Source organism: Neoarius graeffei, chromosome 23, assembly GCF_027579695.1.
Source record: "Neoarius graeffei isolate fNeoGra1 chromosome 23, fNeoGra1.pri, whole genome shotgun sequence".
NCBI lineage: Eukaryota > Metazoa > Chordata > Actinopteri > Siluriformes > Ariidae > Neoarius > Neoarius graeffei.
This window is the reverse complement of record NC_083591.1, coordinates 28,665,929-28,689,046: the sequence shown is the minus strand read 5'-3', so window position 1 is coordinate 28,689,046 and position 23,118 is coordinate 28,665,929. Positions and strand designations below refer to the sequence as shown.

The window sequence follows — 23,118 nt, the reverse complement described above, 5'->3', positions numbered from 1 at the left end:
CGACGGAAACCCGAGGGCAAAACCGTTCACGACAACTGTAGTCCTAAAGTCAGCAAGTCAACTGCAGTCCCCAGCCACAAAAGCTCCACTGCAAGAGTCCAGAGCATCCTCCAGGCGCGACCCCCAACTGTCCACATGGGGCCGCCCTCCACAGGAGCGATACGATGAGACTCCAACCAGACACAGGGCACCAGGATGGATCAGGCAGGTCCGAGGAGCAGGAGAGGTCAGCATCTCGATCCCAGGACCGACATATAACTCAGAGGGACAGATTTTTTTTTTTGGGGGGGGAGAAAACACAGGTTGTTAGGTATGCCCAATGTCACCTGAATAAGTCGGAACAGTATACATATTGCACTGAGTACAAGCAGGGACTCCCGCAACTAACTATGACAGCATAACTAAAAGGGGAGAGCCAGAAGGTAACACAGGCATGAGGGAGCCCTGGGGCATGAGGGAGCCCTGGGACATAAAGGAGCAGCCACTACAACGTCAACAAACTCGAGTGAGCAAGCGAGTGGGGACTGACAGCATCCATACATCCCTGTTTACAAAAACACTCTATGTCTGAGGACCCTCCAGATCTACACCTTTACCTCATAAACACCATTAACAAAAGGCTTGACTAAACAGATATGTTTTCGGCCTAGACTTGAACACTAAGACTGTGCCTGATTCCCAAACACTACTTGGAAGGCTGTTCCATAACTGTGGGGCTTTGTTGTGGGGTTTTTTCACATGAACTGCTTGCTTCAGGTCCTTCCACAACACTTCTACACTCTAAAAAATAATGGGGCCGGTACCGGTTCTTCAGGGCGATGCCATAGAAGAACCTTTTTCAGGGCTTCAGAGAACCGTTCATGCAACAGTTCTTTAAAGAACCATTTAAACCATTTGTTTGAGCAGTGAAGACAGATTTGTGTAAACATAGCCTATGTGCATTGACCAGCAAATGGTAAGAGAATGCCAGGCTCTGAAGAACCATTTCCAATGTGAAGAACCTTTCGCATAATGTAATGGTTCATCACAGAGTTTTGATTCTCCATGGAACCATCCAGAGATTTGAAGAACCACTGGAGCACCTTTATTTTTTAGAGTGTATTGGATTAAGTTCAGGACTTTGACTTGGCCTTTCCAAAACATTAACTTTATTCTTCTTTAACCATTTTACATAATATTGGATCATTTCCCTCAATAAATGAATGACCAAGTATAATATTTTGTCTCATTTGTTTCATTGGTATCTCTTTATCTACTTTTAGGAGTTGTGTTAAAATCTGATTATGTTTTGGGTCATAGTTATGCAGAAATATACAGTAGAATATTCTAAGGGGTTCACAAACTTTCAAGCACCACTGTTGCTGACATAATTAGTTTTCCACCATTCCCTTTTGAGCAGTGATCTTACAAATGATTCACTGGCAATGTTTTGATATGTGTTTAATATTTTAGGAATGTATGAGATGTGTAATGCTCTTGCTTTTTGTTCTGCAGTGTTCAGAAGGAGAAAGGAGGACAGAGTGATGTCAGCATGACACGCACTAAAGGAATAGAGGTAGGTAACTGGACGTTTTGTATTTATTAGACTGACTTTATTGTAATAATAATAATAATGGTCCGTAGAAGATCAATATGCCAGCATGATCTCCAAATATAATGGACTGGGTCACATATGAATGGTAAACAAAGGAATCAAACTGGATTTTGTCAACCATAGATACAGTAAGAAGTACCAGATTTGCGTACCATATTGATTGTTGTGTAGGTTGACGAGGACCATGATCTCCAGTGGGGAAAAAAAAAGGCTGGAATCAAGTGGTTAACTTTTGGAACATACTGTAGTGCCCTCTAGTGTCAGATTGTGACACAGACATGGGGACACAAGCGTGAGGTGCAAAAAAAAAGGTGCTTTTAATTTTTTTGTTTTGCTGAGTGAGGTGAAGTCTGAGGTGGGGAAAGTTGTGCTGGAAGGTTCCAGGGTATGTGGTGTGATGCCCTTTTCAGAGGTGAAGGGGAACAACCTTGAAATCTTCTCAGTCAGAGAGGGTGTTGTCTGAAATCACATCTGTTGGCAGAGAAATGCAGCGAGTCAGATGGTAGCATTCAGAAAGAAGTACATTCTCTGTACACTGCGTGTGATACTTTATATACCTTCCTGCTGTCTTGTGGAGGGTGAATGCACGCGCTGTCATTTGCAGCCGCCAGCTGCGCTGCATTAAGCCACTCCTCCCCTCATATGTGCGCTAGGTGCTGTTTTCTGCCAGTGATGAACTGCCACTGCTGAGTTTCGGCACAGACAGTGGGGTGTTGTCCTTTCAGCACAATGGCAGCAGTGCAGAGAGGAAGAAGACTGCTGTCAGCCTGCCGTCATTACAATACTCACCCACAGGACCATACATCAAGCACACCTCACCAGTGTTGTAGTCGAGTCACTAAACCGCAAGTCTGAGTCCAGTCTCAAGTCCCCAGTGTTCAAGTCCGAGTCAAGTCCAAGTCATTAAAGAAAATTTCAAGTCGAGTCCACTATTGAGCTGAGGCGAGACCAAGTCCGAGAACAAGACTCCAACTGCACCATTTGACTAGGCATGTCAGGTGAAAATTCAAATTCAGTCCAAGTCGCTTAAAACTGGTCTCACTGAATTCAGAAATGATTGCAGAACAACATACTTTTTACAGACTTAAATATGTTTATCCGTTCTTGAGATATTACAAATCAAAGATTGAAGAAACGGCTTAATTTTTAGAAAACTGACCTAATATTATGTATTAGGATAACATGCTCCAAAATGGGCATCACTAACAAATGAGATCAAATGCTTTTTCTTAATAACTACTTTTTTCAAGGTACCTACATGGAAATTGGCAGGCACATAGATGGTTGTATACTGAATACAATGTTTAAAAATTAGTAAAAACCAATTCTGCAAATTTGTATTTAATTAGTATTAATTATGCTAATTAGGAAACATGTTAAATCGGTACACTCTCTTCTTCAAAGTTTCACCAAATGGCTTTATTTGTGCAATATAAAGCTGATCTTAACTCTCATTTATACATCACAAAGAAGGAGAAATTAATGTTAATTACAAATGCAGTTATAAAATATGCATAAATAAGCACTGAATATCATTCACAGCTACCATTCTCTATCAAAATAAAAAAGTAATAAAATATTATTTCTAATACCCTCTTTGTGCTCTGTAAGGCTTTGTATTTCTTAAAAGTAGAGCCTACTAGTGTTTATGTGAAAGAATATAAATTATTATTTTGATTAATATTCACAGATTTCAAGGCGAACCTCAAAAAACAAACAAACTGTGTGAGCCACATCCAGTAAACAATTCCAATTGATTGAACTGAAATTGACACTTGCATTTCTGACTTCCGGGTTTTTAAAAGATCATTCTGACCACTAAGATCTCAATATTTTTATCAAAACAACTACATTTATATTCTAAAATAGTTATTTATTTACATGAATCAGTCTGATTTGAAAACGTAAGTCAGTAAAGCTATGAAAACTCGATTCAAATTCTCCCATGAATTATAACATCAAAACTAGCAGACGGAAAATTCTGTTGAATACTTCATCAGAAACAGTGAGAGCTAGAGAACATCCCTATAAAAGTTATCTGATTGATATACATGAGTCATTCAGTCAGAAATTGATCAGAAGAGAGCCTGACTGCTTACCCATGACTCAGAAAGCACCGGCAGTTTCCCAACGTCATGTGAGCAGAGAGTGCACTCTGTTGTACCAACTTCAACCTGTCATTAGTCCCAAAGTACTGAACAGATCTTAACGAGATAAATTTCTATGGACACCAAAAATTATAAGCTTTTTAATGATGTTATTCACAGTAAAAAATATTCAAGAGTTAAGCAATGACAGATTTGCAAACTTAGATGAGCGTCTACGTACATAATTTTCACAGCACGGCCAGCGAGCGTCTGATGTGCCTAATTTGACGGTGGCTGTTGCTGCCTTTCTGTGAAACCATCTAGCTGTCCTGAGTGTGCCCGAGAGTCTATCTGATGCATGCGCCAAGGTGTGCAGGTGTGACACTCTTGCTTGAAATTAATCTAAAAATTAATGTAGATATAAAGATCTGATGCCAAGTTATTATGGCATGTTACAAAAAATAAAGAAAAAATCCAAGTCCTCGTCTCCAATTTACGAGTCTGAATGCAGTTACTGATGAGTCCAAGTCCGAGTCATCAGTGCTCAAGTCAAATCATGAGTCCTTAAAATTAGGGCACGAGTTGGACTCGAGTCCGAGTCCTGGACTCGAGTACGACAAGCCTGCACCTCACAGTGGTCTTCTGTGTACAACAAAAAAAAGATGACCAAAGGACAACTCACTCCTAATTGAGATGAATTGCAGTGGAGGATGCAAATATCAAAGATAGAAAGAGAAAACAAATGGAATGAAAGCTCAACATCAAGAAGAAGGAAGATATGCTAACAGCAACGAAGCTGCTGCAACATCAGATGCAGGTTAAATCTTAGAAACTCAGGATGCTTTCATGACCTGTACCTTAAGGAGGTTTAACCCTCTGGGGTTGAGAGCTTCGCCAGCGAAGCTCAGCAGGTTTAGAATGAGTAGGTCATGTATTGAGAGAAATATCTTCGAGTTTTTTACCATACAAGCATGAGAAACATATTGACAGAAACTTTATACTTTACACTTTCCTATGTGCCCACTCCCAAATATTATTATAGTTTTTAAATTACCTAAATTAGATGAAACATAAAACTTGTCACCTTCCTCAGTCACATCTGAGTCGAAGTGCTGACCGTGCGCTTACACATTCATAAAAGACTATAAACATGGTAGCGGCATGATAATCACTTTCACTCTTTCGGTTTCAGTTGGTTTCTCTCAGGAAACCAATTTTATCTTTGTTTACGCCCACCATAAACAGGATAAAATCTGTCATAGTTGAGGCTATTTGGAGGTAAAACTTGACATGGCATGTGGATTTTATGCACTGCTGATGATTCAGGACAGTGAATCAATTCATGATTCAGTTCATGATTCAGGACAGTGATTCAGGTGGTGTTTACATTAGACCGTATCCGTCTCGTTTTCGTCGCGGATGCACTGTCCGTTCACATTAAAACGCCGGGAAATGACTCCACAGGCGAAACAACTTGAATTCGCCAGGGCCCACGTATTCAACCCAGTTCGTATCTGATCCGGTGCTGTGTAAACATTGAGATACGAGGAAACGCAGTGCTGAGCTCTAGCTGACGTCGTCATTGGACAACGTCACTGTGACATCCACCTTCTTGATTCGCTGGCGTTGTTCATGCCACGTTGGTCATGTGACGCGACTGCTGAAAAACGGCGCGGACTTCACTTCCTGCTATTGTTTCCGCCTTGTATCACCTTTTTGTTTTTCATTAAAGAGTATAAAAGTATGAATATAATGCTTTGCTTTGTCATTCTTAATGTTGTTCATGGTAAGATGCAAATACTGCCCATTGTGTAGTTATGATTGTCTTTAGGCTTGCCATCCTTCCACTTGCAAGTGGTGAGTGACTTGCGCATGCCCAATATGCACTGGGATCACACACACAGCGGCTCAGTCCCGAATCACTGCTCGTGCGCTTCACTCGTGCGCTCTGTGAGCTGCGCAGGGCCGGAGTGCGCACCCTCCAGAGGGCACTTGCTGTTCAGGGCGGAGTGATTTGGAGCGCAGCCGCTGAGGAGGAAGCGCTGAGCCCCACTGACACATTTCAACTTACGTGCCGTCTAATTAGTCATGTGATTAGCGTATCCGTGTATTGGCGTTGCTGTGTGCAGGCGAATCGTGTATTGGCGTTGCTGTGTGCACGCGAATCGTTTTAAAAACGTTAATCTGATGATCCGCTGATACGGTCTAATGTAAACACCACCTCAGTTCAATCTTGAGAACTGTGACACTGATGATGGAGGGTGCCTTTTTTTTTTTTAAACTTCGACTCAATCCAGCCACAGATCAGCTCGAGTCAGTGTAAATATTTCTTCTATTTCTGATGAGCAACTCAGTTGGTATGCATGCGCTGTAGTGCATACACAGGAAACATGACTGAGCAATTTTTCCAGAGTTAAAAGTAGTTTCCTCAAAATAGTTAATTTTGCTCTATTTTGAGTCTAGAGAGTAAAAGTTGGAGTGGAAGCAAAATTACAGAGTAATTGTGTAACAGAGTTGGTTGTGGCTCTGAACTGAGTAAAATAGTACAAGAGTTAATTTCAAGACATACTGAATAGAGTCAAATACCAAAATAAAGTCAAATACCAGATAAATGAAGATGTTGTAAAAAAAAAAAAAAAAAACAGTTTTAGAACTGTGTTGGAATGTGTGAAAAAACATGACCTTACCCATTGTGACTTGACCTGATGGGGATTAAGAGTTAATCTGATGGGATTAAGAGCAGGGGCTTCAAAGTTTGGGAGAATAGCAGGGTACAAATAATTTACAGCAGGGTGCAAAATGGTAAAATGTCTGCCAGCGGCAGACATAATGCACGCAAAGCGTGCAGGGAGATAGATAGATAGATAGATAGATAGATAGATAGATAGATAGATAGATAGATAGATAGATAGATAGATAGATATGCATGCAAGTACGAATTTTTCATGGGGCGGGATGGTTTGGAACAGGTCATCTAAAATTGGGATAACATTTACCCGGGACGGGTATTTGAGGCGGGTCGTCTAGCTTAAGCTTGATTAGCGTTGTTACGTACGCCAGTGTTTCCCACAGAAATTTTGGAGACTATGGGGGCAAGCCATGGGGGAGGCGTGGGGGTTGTTTAAAATTGAGTGATATGTTAAATATTAAGTTATTACTGAAAAACTATTGATTAAAAAAAGAAATGGTCCTATAAACAACTTTACCAATATAAAAGATTACCAGGACTACAAAAATGCAGAAAAATAGGCTTTACTTATCCAAATGCTCCTGTTGGTTCAAAAGTTAAAGTGCAGAGAACCTCACAGCACAACATGAAGTTACCTTAAAATATAATATAAATGCCTCAGCTTTCATGTAAGAAAAAAAACTATTAATACTAGTGCTGTGTGCAGGCAGTCTCTCCTGAATACTAAATTAAACAATAATTATAAACTAATAAAATAAATGGCTCAGGCTTCATAGAAGAAAAAAACAATTTGAACAGAATCTCACAGTATGATGCTGAAGCTGCCTAAACAATGGAAAATAAAATACCATTTTGGCAAAAACGTTGGCATCCATTAATTTCTTGTATTAAGTAAAAAAATATGTTGCCAGATACTGCTGACGTTTTACAGCCCAAAATATGTTCAAAACCCGCCAAAATGCACTTAAAACCGCCCAAATTGAGCGGGAAAACGCGCAATCTGGCAACACAGGCGGCAGTAATGGCTGCACTCGTGTCGAGGATGTAAACACAGTTGACGCGGCAACGGACATACATGACATAGTGGATGTAATTTACGTTCACAACTTTTTTTGCTGTCAGAAATATTTAATATTAAATTTTGTGACTCGACTGACAATAGCCGGCGGCATAACAAGCCATAGCCGGCGATTTGCCGCCGGTGACCGGCTACTTTTGAGACCGCTGTAAGAGTTGGCAGTGGGAGGAGTTTTCATTCTCCTTATTTGAATGGAATATAATTTTTTTTACTCTTCTCATTGAATACCCCTCCCACTGCCAAACCTTTATCCCAAAACAATAGGACATAAATTTTTGATAGCCAGTTAATGGTCCAAATCAATGGAGCAGATTTAAGTTTTTGTGCTTGATACATTCCTAAGACTGAACAGAATCACCTCAAGTGGCCAAAACGGTTCGACACAATGGGTAAGGTCATATTTTTTCACACATTCTAACAGTTCTAAAACTGCTTTTTACAACATCTTCATTTATCTGTTTTTTTTTTAAGTACAATCATGACATACATGCTACAAGGCAAGTTTATTTATATAGCACATTTCATACACAGTGGCAGTTCAATGTGCTTTACAGAGGTAAAGGCAAAACAGTAAACAATATAAAATAAAATTACATAAAATAAAGGGGGAAGAAGAGAGAAAAATAAAAATAATATAAGAATTAAACAATAGTAGAAATAAAATAATAAAATGAAGTAAAAGTTCAGTAAAAAAAACAGCAGAATAAAATAGAATAAAAGTTAAGTAAAGTTTAAAACATGTAAAGATGATATTTATCAGTTAGCAGAAAGCGTTTGAAAACAGCTTGGTCTTTAATCTAGATTTGAAGCTGCCAACAGCAGGAGCATTTTTAATGTCCTCTGGGAGTTGGTTCCATAGCTACTACAGAGATATTATTGTACGGTAGCTGAACTTGTGCTGAATACAAAAAAAGTCATATGACTTGGAAAATATTGCTTAGATTTGTTGAAATTAATGATAAAATCAGAGTGTGTCAAAATTATTAGAGTGCCAGAAAATACCCTCAGACCCCAGAGGGTTAAACAGCATGTGCCCAGATCTGGGAGAATGAGAAGATGCACAGTGAAGGAGCAGCATTGATCCAATAACAAAGGGATCAGTAAGAGTAGAACTGAAAGGCACCAGGGATAAATGGCATAGCCAACGTCTGGATCAAGAACCTGCACAGCATCCAACAAGATCTAGTACAGTCCTATAACTACACCATAAAGAATCCAGATGCATTTCCCAAATGGCTAACACAAGGCATCCACCTGCCTGCTCTCTAAAATGGATGAGACCAACAACCTCAAGAATTATTGATCTGCCACATGTCTTCTCACCATGTATAAGATTCTTACTACCATCATCACCACAAGAACACACGCCTTCCTGGATCAGAACAGGTAACACCTGCTAAACAGAAGGGTTTTAGCAGAGGAAGCTATGGATGCAGTGAGAGGCTGCTCATCAGCTATACTGGAAGAGGAAATGTCAAGAAAGTAGAATCTATCAACTACTTGGATAGTCCTGGATAGAGAAGATCTACAGAATCTGTCCAACAAGGCCAATGGACATCAAAAGTGGCATCCTCCAAGGGGAATCATTATCACCAGTGCTCTTCTACATTGTGCTAATGCCCCTGAACAAACTACTTAACAACAGTGGTTATGGATATGAGAATTAACAAGGCAAACTGAAACATCTCTTCTGTGTGGATGACCTAAAGATGTTTGCCAAAGATGTCAACCAACTGACATACTATTCATCCTTTTCAAGACCTTCAGAGATAACATTGAGGGGTCAGACTTGGCAAATGCACCAAAGCCACCTTCAGTAGAGTGTAATTGACAATATCGAACATCAACCTAGATATCAACACCACAATCAAGGATTAAGACTGGGAAGGTGCATAAAATCATTATCTAGCCTGTGTAGTAGAACAACATTTAAATGTATGTGTAGGAACCACCAGTATAAGGAATTTGACATTTATCACACTGCTACACATGGGTATATGCAGTGGACGTTGATAAATCTCACACATTCTATATTGCTGTGCTTGTGAACAGCCACACTCTTGTGCATTAATACATGCCCACAAATCACCAATTTTTTTTTTTTAACCATACAACATTTTGTTTCATGAAGTAGAGTAAAAATGAGTTTATTTGGCAGTTTTACAAGTAGTTCATCAAAGAAGCAAATCTGGGATAACTTTATGTACATTTTATGGCTACATGCATACATTGTAGCACCTCAATTACATTTGGAAAACCTGCATTGGTGTGAAAATCCATTACTATTTTTGTCTTTTACACTGCCATATTTGGAAATATAATCGCAATATCAAGTGCAAATTTCAAATAAATGAAACTAGCCATCTTTTAAAAAGAATCAAAACAAACACATTTTTAGTTTGTGTTCATCAAAATTGAACAATTAGCTCCAGAGATATCATAATTTAAAGAATAGAATAGGTCTTTGTCATTGTCACAAGTACAACAAAATTTAAAGTGCTCTCCAGTCAGTGCCTCATTCATTGAGTCTCTAAAATATAATTTAAGTTAAAAAGAATACATAGAAAACATGTAACAGTATTAGCAGCATACATGAACACACAAACACACCCAGTCATTGCAAAAAAAGACAGTATAGACACACAGTTGTCATATGAACATGCATCTACAGACATGCATATTTCCTGTCATTACGAACACACCCAGTCATAAAAAAAAGACAGTACAGACAGACAGTAACCATATGAACATACATCTGCAGACATGCGTACTTTGTCATTACATTGGTCTGTTTCACAGTCATGTTTTGTATTGCACATTATTTAGCAGCATTGAGGGTTATTATTGCAGTTGGATAAAAACTGTGTCTGAGTCTATTTGTCCTTGCGTGTATTGATCTGTACCATCTGCCTGAAGGCAGCAATTCAAACAGGGAGTGACCGGGATGGTACCGTAGGCGTCTTTTATAATGTTCTGGGCTTTTTTGAGACAACAAGAACTGTGTAGTTCCTCCAGTGTGGGAAGAGGGTAGCCGACGATCTTTTGGGCGGTGTTGATGACCCTCTGGAGCGCTTTCCTCTGAGCCGCTGTGCAGCTGGTGTACCATACACGCATGCAGTATGTTAGTATGCTCTCAATGGAGGCACGGTAGAAGGATACCAGCAGTCTTTGTGTGATGTTGTTCCTCCTGAGTATTCTCAGGAAATACAGTCTCTGCAGTGATGGTGGTGGTGGTACCTCTGTTTTCTTTCTCCTGAAGTCTATGATGAGTTCTTTGGTCTTTGAGGTGTTGAGGAGCAGGTTGTTGGCTCTACACCACGTTGACAGCCGCTCCACCTCATCTCTGTAGGCACCCCCCCGAGGATAAGCCCCACCACTGTGGCATCATCCGCAAACTTCACCATGGTGTTGCTGTGATGGACAGGGGAGCAGTCGTGTGTGTAGAGGGAGTAGAGCAAGGGACTCGGCACACAGCCCTGGGGGGAGCTGGTACTGAGGCTTAGGGCCATGGATGTGTAGTGACCCATTCTAACCCTCTGTCTGCGATCAGAGAGGAAGCTATTGATCCATATGCAGATAGTGTGTGGAAGCCCCAGGTCCCCCAGTTTGACCACTAGGTTGTGAGGGAGGATGATGTTGAATGCAGAGCTATAATCCACAAAGAGCATCCGCACATAGCTCCTCTGCTGCTCCAGGTGTAATAGTGCAGTATGGAGTGCTATGGCTATGGTGTCCTCCGTGGATCGATTTGCTCTGTAGGCAAACAGGCAGGGCTGCTGTGATGTGACTACGGACCAGTTTTTCAAAGCACTTCATCACGACTGGGGTGAGTGCCACTGGTCGGTAGTCGTTGAGGCTAGAAATGCGAGGTTTCTTGGGCAGGGGGACTATAATTGAGGATTTAAGGCAGGGTGGGACAGTGGACTGTGCCAGGGACTGGTTGAAGATCTTTGTAAAGATTCCAGCCAGCTGATCTGCACAGTCCTTCAGTACGCGTCCCGGGACACCATCAGACCCAGCCACCTTCCTCGGGTTGACGGCCCGCAGCATGCGCCTCACCTCATGGTCTTCAATTGTGAGGTTTACGCTGCTGTATGGCGTATGGTGTAGTGGTGCTGACTCTGGTGCTGTGACCTTGAAGCGGGCAAAGAAGGTATTCAGCTCCTCTGCCAGCGCGGGGTCGCCTTCAGCAGCTCCAAAGTTGGTGCTGTAGTTGGTCAGATGCTGGACTCCCTGCCATACCTGCCTGCTGTTGTAACTGCTCAGATGGTCCTCTATCCTCCTCCTGTAGTCTGCCTTGGCCTCTCTGATGCCCCTCTTTAAGTTGGTTCAAGCTGTGCTGTAGAGGTCTTTGTTGCCAGACCACCAGGCGGTGTTCCTCTCTTTTAGCAACTGCTGGACCTCCCGTGTCACCCAGGGCTTCTGATTGGGGTAGACCCAGATGCATTTGTCCACCATGACAGTGTGAATACAGTTCTTAATGTAGCATAGGACACTGTCTGTGAACACCTCCAGGTCCTGATGTTCAAAGACCCCCCCAGTTGGTCCTCTCGAAGCAATCCTGCAGCTGCTGGGAGGCACCCTCCAGCCATGCGGCAACAGTCTTAGTGATGGTAGGAGCAGTTTTCCTGAGGGGGGCATATGCAGGGATTAAAAGCAACGACAGGTGGTCGGACTAGTCCAGGTGTGGTAGTGGTCTGGCCCTGTAGCCCAGTTTGATGTTAGAATAAACCTTGTCCAGGGTGTTCTCTCCCCTTGTAGCACACTTAACATGCTGGTGGAATTTCAGGAGCGCTGCCTTTAAGTCCGCATGATTAAAATCCCATGCTATTATATTCATTGCATCAGGATACGTGCTCTGCTTGTTGATGTTTCCATGCAAAAGTGTGATAGCTGAGCTAGCATTAGCATCCGGTGGTATGCAAACAGCTGTTATCAAGACCATGGTGAACTCCCTTGGGAGATAAAAGGGCCTGTATTTAACAGTCAGATATTCTAACTCTCTGAAGAGCAGTGACTGTCTACAATCACTGTGTTGGTACACCAGCTGTTGTTCACGTACACACAGAGCCCCCCTCCTCTGCTCTTACCGGAGTCTGCTGTTCTGTCATGGTGCTGTGTGGTGTAGCCTGCTAGCTCAATGGCAGAATCCGGAATGGATTGGTGAAACCAGGTCTCTGTGATGAGCAGAATGCACAAATCCTTCACAGTGTTGTTCGCTGCAGTCTGTAGCCTCAATTCATCCATGTTGTTCATGAGGGATCTGGCATTCGTGAGAAATAGGCTGGGAAGCAGTGGTTTGAATGGCTGCCTCCGTAGCTAGCCCTCCAGCCCTGCAGCCTCGCTTTTGCCTCCTCTCTCTACACCGCCTGTGCCTCCTCCCTACTGGGATGGTAATCCATGGAGAGCCGGGGCTCCTCGCTAACTCCACCGGAATCTTGTGTGTGGAGGAACTCTCTTGTTACGCATCGTTCATAACAAAGTCCGATCTTGAGGAGATCATGCCGGCTGTAGATGTTATTCACCCGACAGAACATGCCCAAAACAATAAACATCACGTACATAAACAGCCATACATGGCACTGACCGTAAAGACACTGAGCTGCTGCAACTGTGTGCGCCGCCATCCGCCATAAAGGTAAGTAATCGGGAGGCTTCTTTGGAAATGTGCCTGGTAGACCTATAAACTTGCGTCTATCACAAAATGTACATAATTTTTTTAAAATGTATGTACAGAGGATTCTGCAAATAACCACAACTTTATTATTATGGCTTAAACCCATGGAATTTTGTAAAATAGCACAGTGCAGGTTATAGATTTCAAATTTAATGAATGTAATTACCTAATCTGCATATCAGGTAACCTAATTAGCATAAAATGTCTTCCATTTTGAATGATATAAATTTGGCTAAATCCAACATTATTATTATTATTATTATTATTATTATTATTATTATTATTATAGTAGGATACACCTCATACTGTATGCTGAAAGATACACTTTTTTATTCTGAGTTTTATATATCCCATGTACCATTTCCTAATGTTAGCCGCAGTGTTAAAAGTATAGTCTTTTGTAGGAAAGGTAAGACTCTTTCAGGTCATGCCAGTCTGGTAAAGAAAAGAGCCATACACCAGAATGAGGTACTGGAGGTGCAATTGGTCCAACAAAGGTGTAATTCAGTTCAGTATCAGCCTCATCCTTCATGTCAGGCTGGGGGAGAGCAGGGAGACTTGGGACAAGTTTTCAGTTTTTGTAGATTGTGTGAAATTCTTTGCAGGTAGCAGTCTCATTCATATTGCATTAGAGAGTATTTACTGTACCCTCTTGCCACAACATTAGTTTCTCAGTTTGTCACATATACTGGCTTGCAGGCTTCACTTTTTCTGTCATTATTTTTTGTGGGCAGACATGAGACATTGAGGGACGATATGGGACATAGTGGGGAGACATGGAACAAAATTAAATACCTAGGCCTACATGTTTAATTTGTATTCATTATCAAAAATTGTAACACATGAACTGTATGAACATATAATGTTGGTACAACTATAATTAAAAAAAAAAAAGGCAGTTTACCCAAACCTGACAAGACAAAACAGTTCTCAAGAAGGAATTAAATAAGCTTAATGCAGGTACACTCCCACATTTTAACAACAATTTTTAAACAATTTTATATTTGTAAACCACAAGAAAAAAAAAAACCTGTAACATGAACTTTCCCAACTCTTTCCACCTGGCCATTTAATAAAGTCCTTAAATGTTTGTTTGTTTGTTTGTTTGTTTGTTCCCCCCCCCCCCCCCCCCCCCCCCCCCAGAATTTATGTTTAATAAATAATAGTGGATGTATATGGTAAATCTAGGGTATGTGCTTTTAATTCCTAGCAAATCCTGAATTCACCAGCAGGTAGCCTGGGAAATCCCATGCTGCTTTGCACAATTGTTCCGATCTGAAAAGACAGCATGGAAACTATGGTCTAAAGGCTCGCCTGAGTTAGGGAGCCAATCAGAGAGTGGGGAGGGGTGGAAAGACGGTGACGCGTACTACTCGACAAACGGAAGCTTGTAGTTTATTTGGGACTGTTTACGGATCACATTTAACATAGCAGCAAGCGATACGAACCAAACTTTCGATCAAGCTTTAGACACTGTTCTGAATAGTTTAGAGCGAAAGTTTGTTTTAAAAAAAGAACAGCGTTTGGCGTTACAGTCTTTCTTCGTCGCTCTAACTACGTCACCGGGTACAACTGCCATGATTGGCCATGGGCTACGTATACGCCAAATGACAGACATTCGCAACGTCCAATAAATGGCCGTTGACAATCGTAAACCACACCTCCCCTACGAGAAATTCAATAGGCGGATTCCAGACCATATTTCACTTGTGATATGGTCTGGTGTTAACCAGACTAACCAGCAGGCATGACGACACCATAGAATGGAGGTGGACTGCAAAGTAGAAAATACAAGTTTTGGTTGACAATATTTAACTGTACATACCTTGCTGCAGTGTCCAGCTTCGTGACTCCAAAGGAAGTAGGTTACTCTAAGGCGCAGCATCTAATTTCTGATGTAATCTAAAACCTGATTGGTTGAAATTAATTTATGGGAATATAAACTGTCCCAAGTCTCCCCTTTCCCAAGTCTCCCTGCTCTCCCCTCATAAAAACATTTTTCCCCTCTTATAAGCCAACCTTTACCACCTTGTATATTAACTCTGTGTGAGGTCTTGCCCCCCCCCCCCCCCCCCCCCCCCCCCCCCACGCACACGCGCACACAGAGCCTGGAGTGACGCGTCAGGGGGATAAACAAAAGATCAGTATGGAAACTGGAGTAATAATTGATGATAACTGATAAATTAAATAAATAATAATTGATCAGTGGATGATGACGTCATATGGGAGTGCAAATAATGGACCGGCTTCAAAAACGAGCAAGAACACAAATGTTTTATGGCAGTTTGTGAAATAAATATTGTCAGGATTTAAAAAAAAAAATTGTTTACAGATTGATTTGATTCTTTATGTATCAAGGATTATGTTGATACCCATTTTGTTCCAGAGTTAATAAAATTTGTGATTAAAATGCAACTTTGTAAGTATCAAAGGTGCTTTACCAGGGGATTCCTTCAGTGGATTTTGCATCTAAATACATCGACATTTAGGGAATTCTATTTTCTGATTGGTTAAATTATTTCTATTGATATACTGGGAAAGACCTGCTTTTGGCTGTTATGTTTAGACCCCTCCGTACAAAAATGGTGCGCGTTGTAGAATAGGGAGAATCTTGCTTTCGGCGGCAATACAAAACGATTTTATCTATTTTGCTTATATGTCCTCAGAAAAATATGGTTTTAAAAATCAACAAACAAGTATGGATTTAAGGTAATACAGCAGTTTTAATATGTTGTCTTTATTGGTTATAAAGATCTGCACATATTTGTGTACTGACTCTTCAAAGGATTTTATAATATAATATGGATATAAATTTAGCATGGCTCCCATTGGCATTGCTAAGTGTAATGTATTGCAGTGTGAGCAATTTGAATACATGTAAGATGTTTTTCAGCTCACAGTTCATTGGGAAATATCTGAATTCAATTAAATTTTATTTGTAGAATGCTTTTAATAATGGACATTGTCACAAAGCAGCTTTAGAACAATATACAGTTAGGTCCATAAATATTTGGACAGAGACAACAATTTTGGTTCTGTACATTACCACAATTAATTTTGAACAAAACAATTCAGGTGCAGTTGAAGTTTAGACTTTCAGCTGTAATTCAGTGGGTTGAACAAAATGATTGCATAAAAATGTGAGGAACTAAAGCATTTTTAAACACAATCCCTTCATATCAGGGGCTCAAAAGTAATTGGACAAATTAAATAACTGTAAATAAAATGTTCGTTTCTAATACTTGGTTGAAAACCCTTTGTTGGCAATGACTGCCTGAAGTCTTGAACTCATGGACATCACCAGACGCTGTGTTTCCTCCTTTTTAATGCTCTGCCAGGCCTTTACTGCAGCAGTTTTCAGTTGCTGTTTGTTTGTGGGCCTTTCTGTCTGAAGTCTAGTCTTTAACAAGTGAAATGCATGCTCAATTGGGTTGAGATCAGGTGACTGACTTGGCCATTCAAGAATATTCCACTTCATTGCTTTTATAAACTCCTGGGTTGCTTTGGCTTTATGTTTTGGGTCCATCTGTATTATGAAACGCCGACCAATCGGTTTGGCTGGATTTGAGCACACAGTATATGTCTGAATACCTCAGAATTCATCCGGCTGCTTCTGTCCTGTGTCACATCATCAATAAACACTAGTGACCCAGTGCAACTGGCAGCCATGCATGCCCAAGCCATCACACTGCCTCTGCCATGTTTTACAGATGATGTGGTATGCTTTGGATCATGAGCTGTACCACACCTTCGCCATACTTTTTTCTTTCCATCATTCTGGTAGAGGTTGATCTTGGTTTCATCTGTCCAAAGAATATTCTTCCAGAACTGTGCTGGCTTTTTTAGATGTTTTTTAGCAAAGTCCAATCTAGCCTTTTTATTCTTGAGGCTTATGAGTAGCTTGCACCGTGCAGTGAACCCTCTGTATTTATTTTCATAGTCTTTTCTTTATGGTAGATTTGGATATTGATAGGCCTACCTCCTGGAGAGTGTTGTTCACTTGGTTGGCTGTTGTGAAGGGGTTTCTCTTTACCATGGAAATTATTCTGCGATCATTCACCACTGTTGTCTTCTGTGGGCGTCCAGGTCTTTTTGCATTGATGAGTTCACCAGTGCTTTCTTTCTTTCTCAGGATGTACCAAACTGTAGATTTTGCCACTCCTAATATTGTAGCAATTTCTCGGATGGGTTTTTTCTGTTTTTGCAGCTTAAGGATGGCTTGTTTCACCTGCATGGAGAGCTCCTTTGACCGCATGTTTTCTTCACAGCAAAATCTTCCAAATGCAAGCACCACACCTCAGATCAACTCCAGGCCTTTTATCTGCTTAATTGAGAATGACATAACGAAGGAATTGCCCACACCTGCCCATGAAATAGCCTTTGAGTCAATTGTCCAATTACTTTTGGTCCCTTAAAAACAGGGTTGCACATGTTAAGGAACTGAAACTCCTAAACCCTTCATCCAATTTTAATGTGGATACCCTCAAACGAAAGCTGAAAGTCTGGACTTTATGTCCATGTCCATTATACCGTAAAATACCAAATAGCCCGGGCTATTATTTGTCTCAATCACGTAAGAGACCCGGCGCGTATTAGAGACTAGGCGGCTATTTGGAACAGGCGATTAATTCCTTCTTCACAAACACCTTCCCCCAAATCTACCTCAAAACGGGGAAAAATCATTCTCAGATAGGCCTACTTTTAACCAGTATAACTTACAGTTTGTTTAGAGTTAGATTACAGATAGCACGGTGCCGACTTCGGGGAATTTTGAAGACGCAGAATGCATCTTCGCATGGCACAGTCGGGGTGGATAAAGGATAAATCACACACCTTTTCCTGTTAATGACTAGTTAAGTGCATGCTTTACAAAATAATCAAGAAACTACACCATTGTCTGTGCGCAGCACTGTGATTTAATTACTCTGCAAAGTTATGGTCACTTGCTATCACCCTCACCCATGCAGCCCTCCACCCTTTGCGCTTCGCGATGTCTGTCAATCTGAAATTGCATGGAGGGCGCGACGTTGAAGCAACATAATTAGGGTGCGAAGTGTCAAACCAAAGGGTTTTTTCTTATGCTAAAAAATAAGTGACCTGCAGTGGCTACATACTGTCATCTTGCATTCTCACGTTTCTCTTCAAGACGTCTCCCTATTTGGCCGATATGAGCCTATTCCCCAAGTGAGTTGGTACGGTGGCTCGACCCCGTAGAAAACTTAAAGTTCGGATGAAAGTTAGTTGAATAGGTTACTGACTTGTAGGCCTACATGTTGCCTGCCTGACGCGTGCTTCTGCCCAACTTGCACGACAGATTACTTGTTGAAAAGGCCCCTTGGATTAGATTGGCCGCGAGCAGACTGAAATGCATGTTAGAACGCTCTCACCTTTTTTGTAAAGCGTCTTCCAGATCCGAATGGGTAAGGGCAAGTGAAATGGTATAAGGTCTTTAATAAAACTCAGTGTGTGCTTTGACGCATGCATTCGGCAATTTAGGTCGTTTAACAGAAGCAGCAGTCCAACCTTGGAAACCTGCAGTCCTCAATGTCACCACACACGCTGGCTTTCGTTGGGTGAATACCCCAAAGGGGTATTCCTCATTCGATGACGTAAGTGATATCCCACACACCCATGTCAAACGTAATTGGCTAAGACATCTGTCAAAAGTTACGGAGTTGCATTCCTCAAGAAATATTACGGTAGGCCAAGATTATAACATTGAAATGGCATGTTTATTATCACGTAACAAAGTGTTGTAAACAGTATTGTAGAAATAATTTCATTTTGCATTCATTCATTCATTCATTCATTCATTCATATTGTTTCGGTAGAAAACTATGCAATGCAAAATCGTTTAAACACCAGAAAACCAGAAAAGTGCTGGGCCTACAAACACTCAGACACGTGAGCACATTGTAACAAAAGAACAACTCAACTCAAAACTGATTCGATAGCCTGTTAAGTCCATATCCTTCCCTCACTCATCCTCCTCCTCGTCCTCCTCCTCCTCGTCCTCCTCATCATCTTCATCATCATCATCCTCAACTACCAGTTCATTGTCAAACGCTTCACCCTCATCTTCTTCATGTTGCTCATCTTCTCCATCATCCGCATCCTTCTGGGCAATTGTAGTGCGCCGTCTGGAGAAGTTATTGCGTTTGAGGAAGCGATTTAACCACCCAACACTCGCCGTGAATCCCTCCTCTCGGCCATCGCTTACAGTGTTGTACACTTCTTTGGCCTTTTCTCTGATTAATTTTCTCGAGACCCTCTCGTGACGGGCCCTCTTGGCCAGCACCCACTCTCTTATGCTAACCTCTAGCTCCTCGCTAGCCTTCTTCCTGCCCCCGCCTGGTAGCCGTGCTTTGCTGCCCTCCTGCGTTGAAAGATGTTGCAAGTCATCTTTCTGCTTCCTCCACTCCCTGACTCTTTTGGGGTCCACAGAAAAATGTCTTGCGGCCGCTTCTCCACTGTTGTCCTCTGCATATTTTACTACGGAAAGTTTAAATTTGATATCATACTTCTTATTTTTTCGCGGCGGCGCCATGATGAACGTCTCAAACAGCTAGCACAATGCTATCTGAGGTAAAAAGAATGTTTTGAAGAAAGAAGCCTCAAGATTCTAGATAGAACGTCCGGACGCTTTTTTTTTTTTTTTTTTTTTTTTTTTTTAGACCCCGGCGAGTATTCGGAACCGGCCTTTATTTGTCACAACACACGCGTACACCCGGCCGTTAAAGGGAACTCGGCGGTTAATTGGAACTCGGCTATTATTTGGTATTTTACGGTATAACTATAACTTGAATATGTTTCAGTAAGCAGGTAAAAAAAAAACAATTTGTGTCAGTGTCCAAATATATATGGACCTAACTGTATAAATTCTGGATATAAATTCAACATGTATGAATTTAGAAATTAATCCCTAACGAGCAAGCCAGAAATGGTGACAAGGAAAAACTGCCTGAGATTACATGAGGAAGAAACCTGAAGAAGAACCAGACACAAAAGGAAACCCATTCTCATCTGAGTGACAGCTGATAGTGCATTTATAAGTAACATGCTTCTATAACTGTGTGCTATGTGGTCAAAAATTGCAATTGTGTTACCAGGAAATTCATTAAATTTTGAACATGAAGTCTACTTTGGTGAAGTTATCAACTGTTCACTGATGGAGACTTGAGTGCAAAACTGTTCATGGCAACTACAATCCTAAACATATCATGGCAATTGTGAGCCTAAGCCATCGTAACAAAACTGTTTGTATTAACTGCAGTCCAAAGCCATCTTCATGGTTTCTAAGTGCATGTTTAAGTTGTCCATGTGGGGCCATCCTCAGCAAGCACAAAGTCAGAAGTAGAGCATCAGGGTGGCTAAGGCAGGTCTGGAGAGCAGAAGGGATCAGGATCACTAGTATTTCAGGAGTAGCATGTTGTAGCTCAACACAGAGAGCAAAAAAAGTGTGTGAGAGAGAACGAGAGAGAAGCCCCTTTTACACAACCTGTTCAAGGTAGAAACATATGCCTTTATTCCACCTTATGTTCTGTGTAAAATATCCGAATGAGAAGTGGAGGTCTGTGTTGTTTCTCCTCTGAGCCAGTACAACTGATAGCAAGAGAGAATGGATCAATATCTGAATAAAAGGGATAGCTGTCATCATGGAACAAGGGTGTGATGTTTTTTGGCATTGGTTTTTGACGTCCTCCTTTCCAAGACCAGTGCAAATTCAAACATCTCCTTCTAAGGAAGTTGTGCATGCCTTTCTGCCTCAAATTGCTTCCTACTCCTCTTCACTTTCTCCTCCAACATATTTCTAATCACACAGCAACTTTCCTTGTGTTGGAAGAGTGGTATAAATGTGTACAGCTAATAAAAGCACCTCAACACTCAGTTCACCCGCTGTAATTGTTTTGAAGGCAATGCTTGGAGTATTCTTATTTCTGACACATAGTGTGTTTATAAGTTACCCTAAACGCTGATGCTCTGTTGTTACACGTGACGTGACGCCTCTGGTTGCAGAACACCAGCACGCTGTGTAAAAACACATGCTGGTGTGGGTTTATTTTGTCCAGTGTCAATGACCAAAACCAGAATATGAAAGCATCTTTACAGCAATATTGTGGAAGATCTGAGTTAAAAGGGCTAGGGAGAGAGGGAGATAGAGATGGATACAGAAACGCAGATTGTTGGGTATGATCATTATCAGGTTATGGTTTAAAAACAATGGATATCCATGCACTTTAGTGCCAGCAAGGACTCCAGCAAGACCTAGCTTTGACAGCATAGCAAAAAAAGGAGAGCAACACAGGTGGGTACGCAGGGATGACAGCATCCAAACGTCCCAGTTCACTAAATGCTTGATGCCTGTGAACCCTTCAGATCCATTCCTTTATCTATAAAAAAAAAAAAATAGCTAGCAACAAAAGGCATGACTAAACAAATATGCTTTCATAGACTTAAACACTGAGACTGAGTCCCAAACAAATTGGAAGGCTGTTCCATAAGTGTGGGGCTTTGCAAGAGGTGGTTTTGTCCCCTGCTGTACTATTCAAAAATACCAACAAATAGCCTGCACCTGTTGATCAAAGTAGGCATGGTGGATCATAAATGAACAGAAGTTCACTCAGCTAATGTGGCCATTTAGTGCTTGGTAGTTAAATAGTACTATTTTATAATCAGCGCCAAATTTGATTGGGAGCCAATGCAATGTGAAGAAGACTGGGTGATGTGGTCATATCTTCTGGTTTTGGGAAGGTCTCTCACTGCTGTATTTTGTACTGACTAGGCCTTGTTTATGTAACTTCTAGAACATTCAGATAGTAAGGCATTACAATAATCCAACCTAGAGGTAACAAATGCATGAACTACCTTTTCTGCATCATGTAATATTATATTTCTTATCCTGGCAATATTTCTGAGATGAAAGAAGGTTATCATAGTAATAATATCCACATGGGCTTCAAAAGAAAGTCTGGAGTCAGTAATCACACCAAGGTCTTTTACTACTGCACATGATGAAACAGAAAGGCTATCCAGAGTTACTATGTAATCAGAAAGGTTACTTCTAGCTGCAAGTGGTCCTAGTGCAAGTACTTCTGTCTTGCCAGAATTAAATAAAAGGAAGTTAATAACCATCCAGTATCAAAGGTCCTTTACACATTCCTCAATTTCATTCCTCTGGTGTTTCTTATCTGGCTTTGCTGAAATGTACAACTGTGTGTCAGCATAACAGTGGAAGCTAATACAATGTTTACAAATAATTTTACCTGGAGGTAGCAAATATAAAGAAAAAGGCAGGGGACCTAAAACGGAACCTTGGGGAACAAACTTTACCTTAGTATGTGAAGTCACCATTTACTCTGCAATCTGATAATGATCAGTCAAATAAGACCTGAGCCAGGAGAGGGCCATTCCCATAACTCCAACAGCATTTTCTAGTCTATCAAGGAGAATATGATCAATGGTGTCAAAGGCTGCATTAAGGTCAAGCAACACAAACAAAGAGACGCAACCCTGATCAGAAGCCAGAATTGGGTAATTAACTACTTTAACCAGTGCTGTTTCTATGCTACAGTATGGTGAGGTCTATATCCTGATCAATACATTTCATGGCTGTTATCCTGTATGTAGATATGAGCATAACTGCTGTACCACAGCTTTTTCTAGGGTCTTGGAGATAAAGAGGAGGTTTGGTATTGGCTGTTGACGGGGGTCAAGGTCTGGTGGTTTTTGTTTTGTTTTTTTCCTTTCTTTTTTTTCCTTTTAAATTTGGTCTTTTATAACTACTAGTTTAAAGGATTTGGGTACATAGCCAGTGCTAAGGGAAGAATTTATTTTTAGAAGAGGTTCAATTGCTTCTGGTATTATCTGTAAGGGATCTAGTATACAAGTTGAAGATTTTAATGAGGTAATTAATGAAGCTTATTGTCTCATCTCATTATCTCTAGCCACTTTATCCTTCTACAGGGTCGCAGGCAAGCTGGAGCCTATCCCAGC

General features: G+C 41.1%; 1 protein-coding gene across 3 annotated transcripts in view; it reads left to right on the top strand.

Moving 5' to 3' along the window:
• Positions 1 to 23,118, top strand: part of wdr47a (WD repeat domain 47a) — a 143,918-nt gene that overhangs the window by 66,184 nt on the left and 54,616 nt on the right. For all 3 annotated transcript variants that reach the window (XR_009651321.1, XM_060906024.1, XM_060906023.1), the window contains exon 9: positions 1,495 to 1,555. Coding sequence is in view for 2 of the 3 variants with exons in the window: in XM_060906024.1 (XP_060762007.1) it covers positions 1,495 to 1,555 (61 nt within the window). In the remaining variant the exon portion in view is untranslated. The remainder of the gene's footprint in view (positions 1 to 1,494; positions 1,556 to 23,118) is intronic.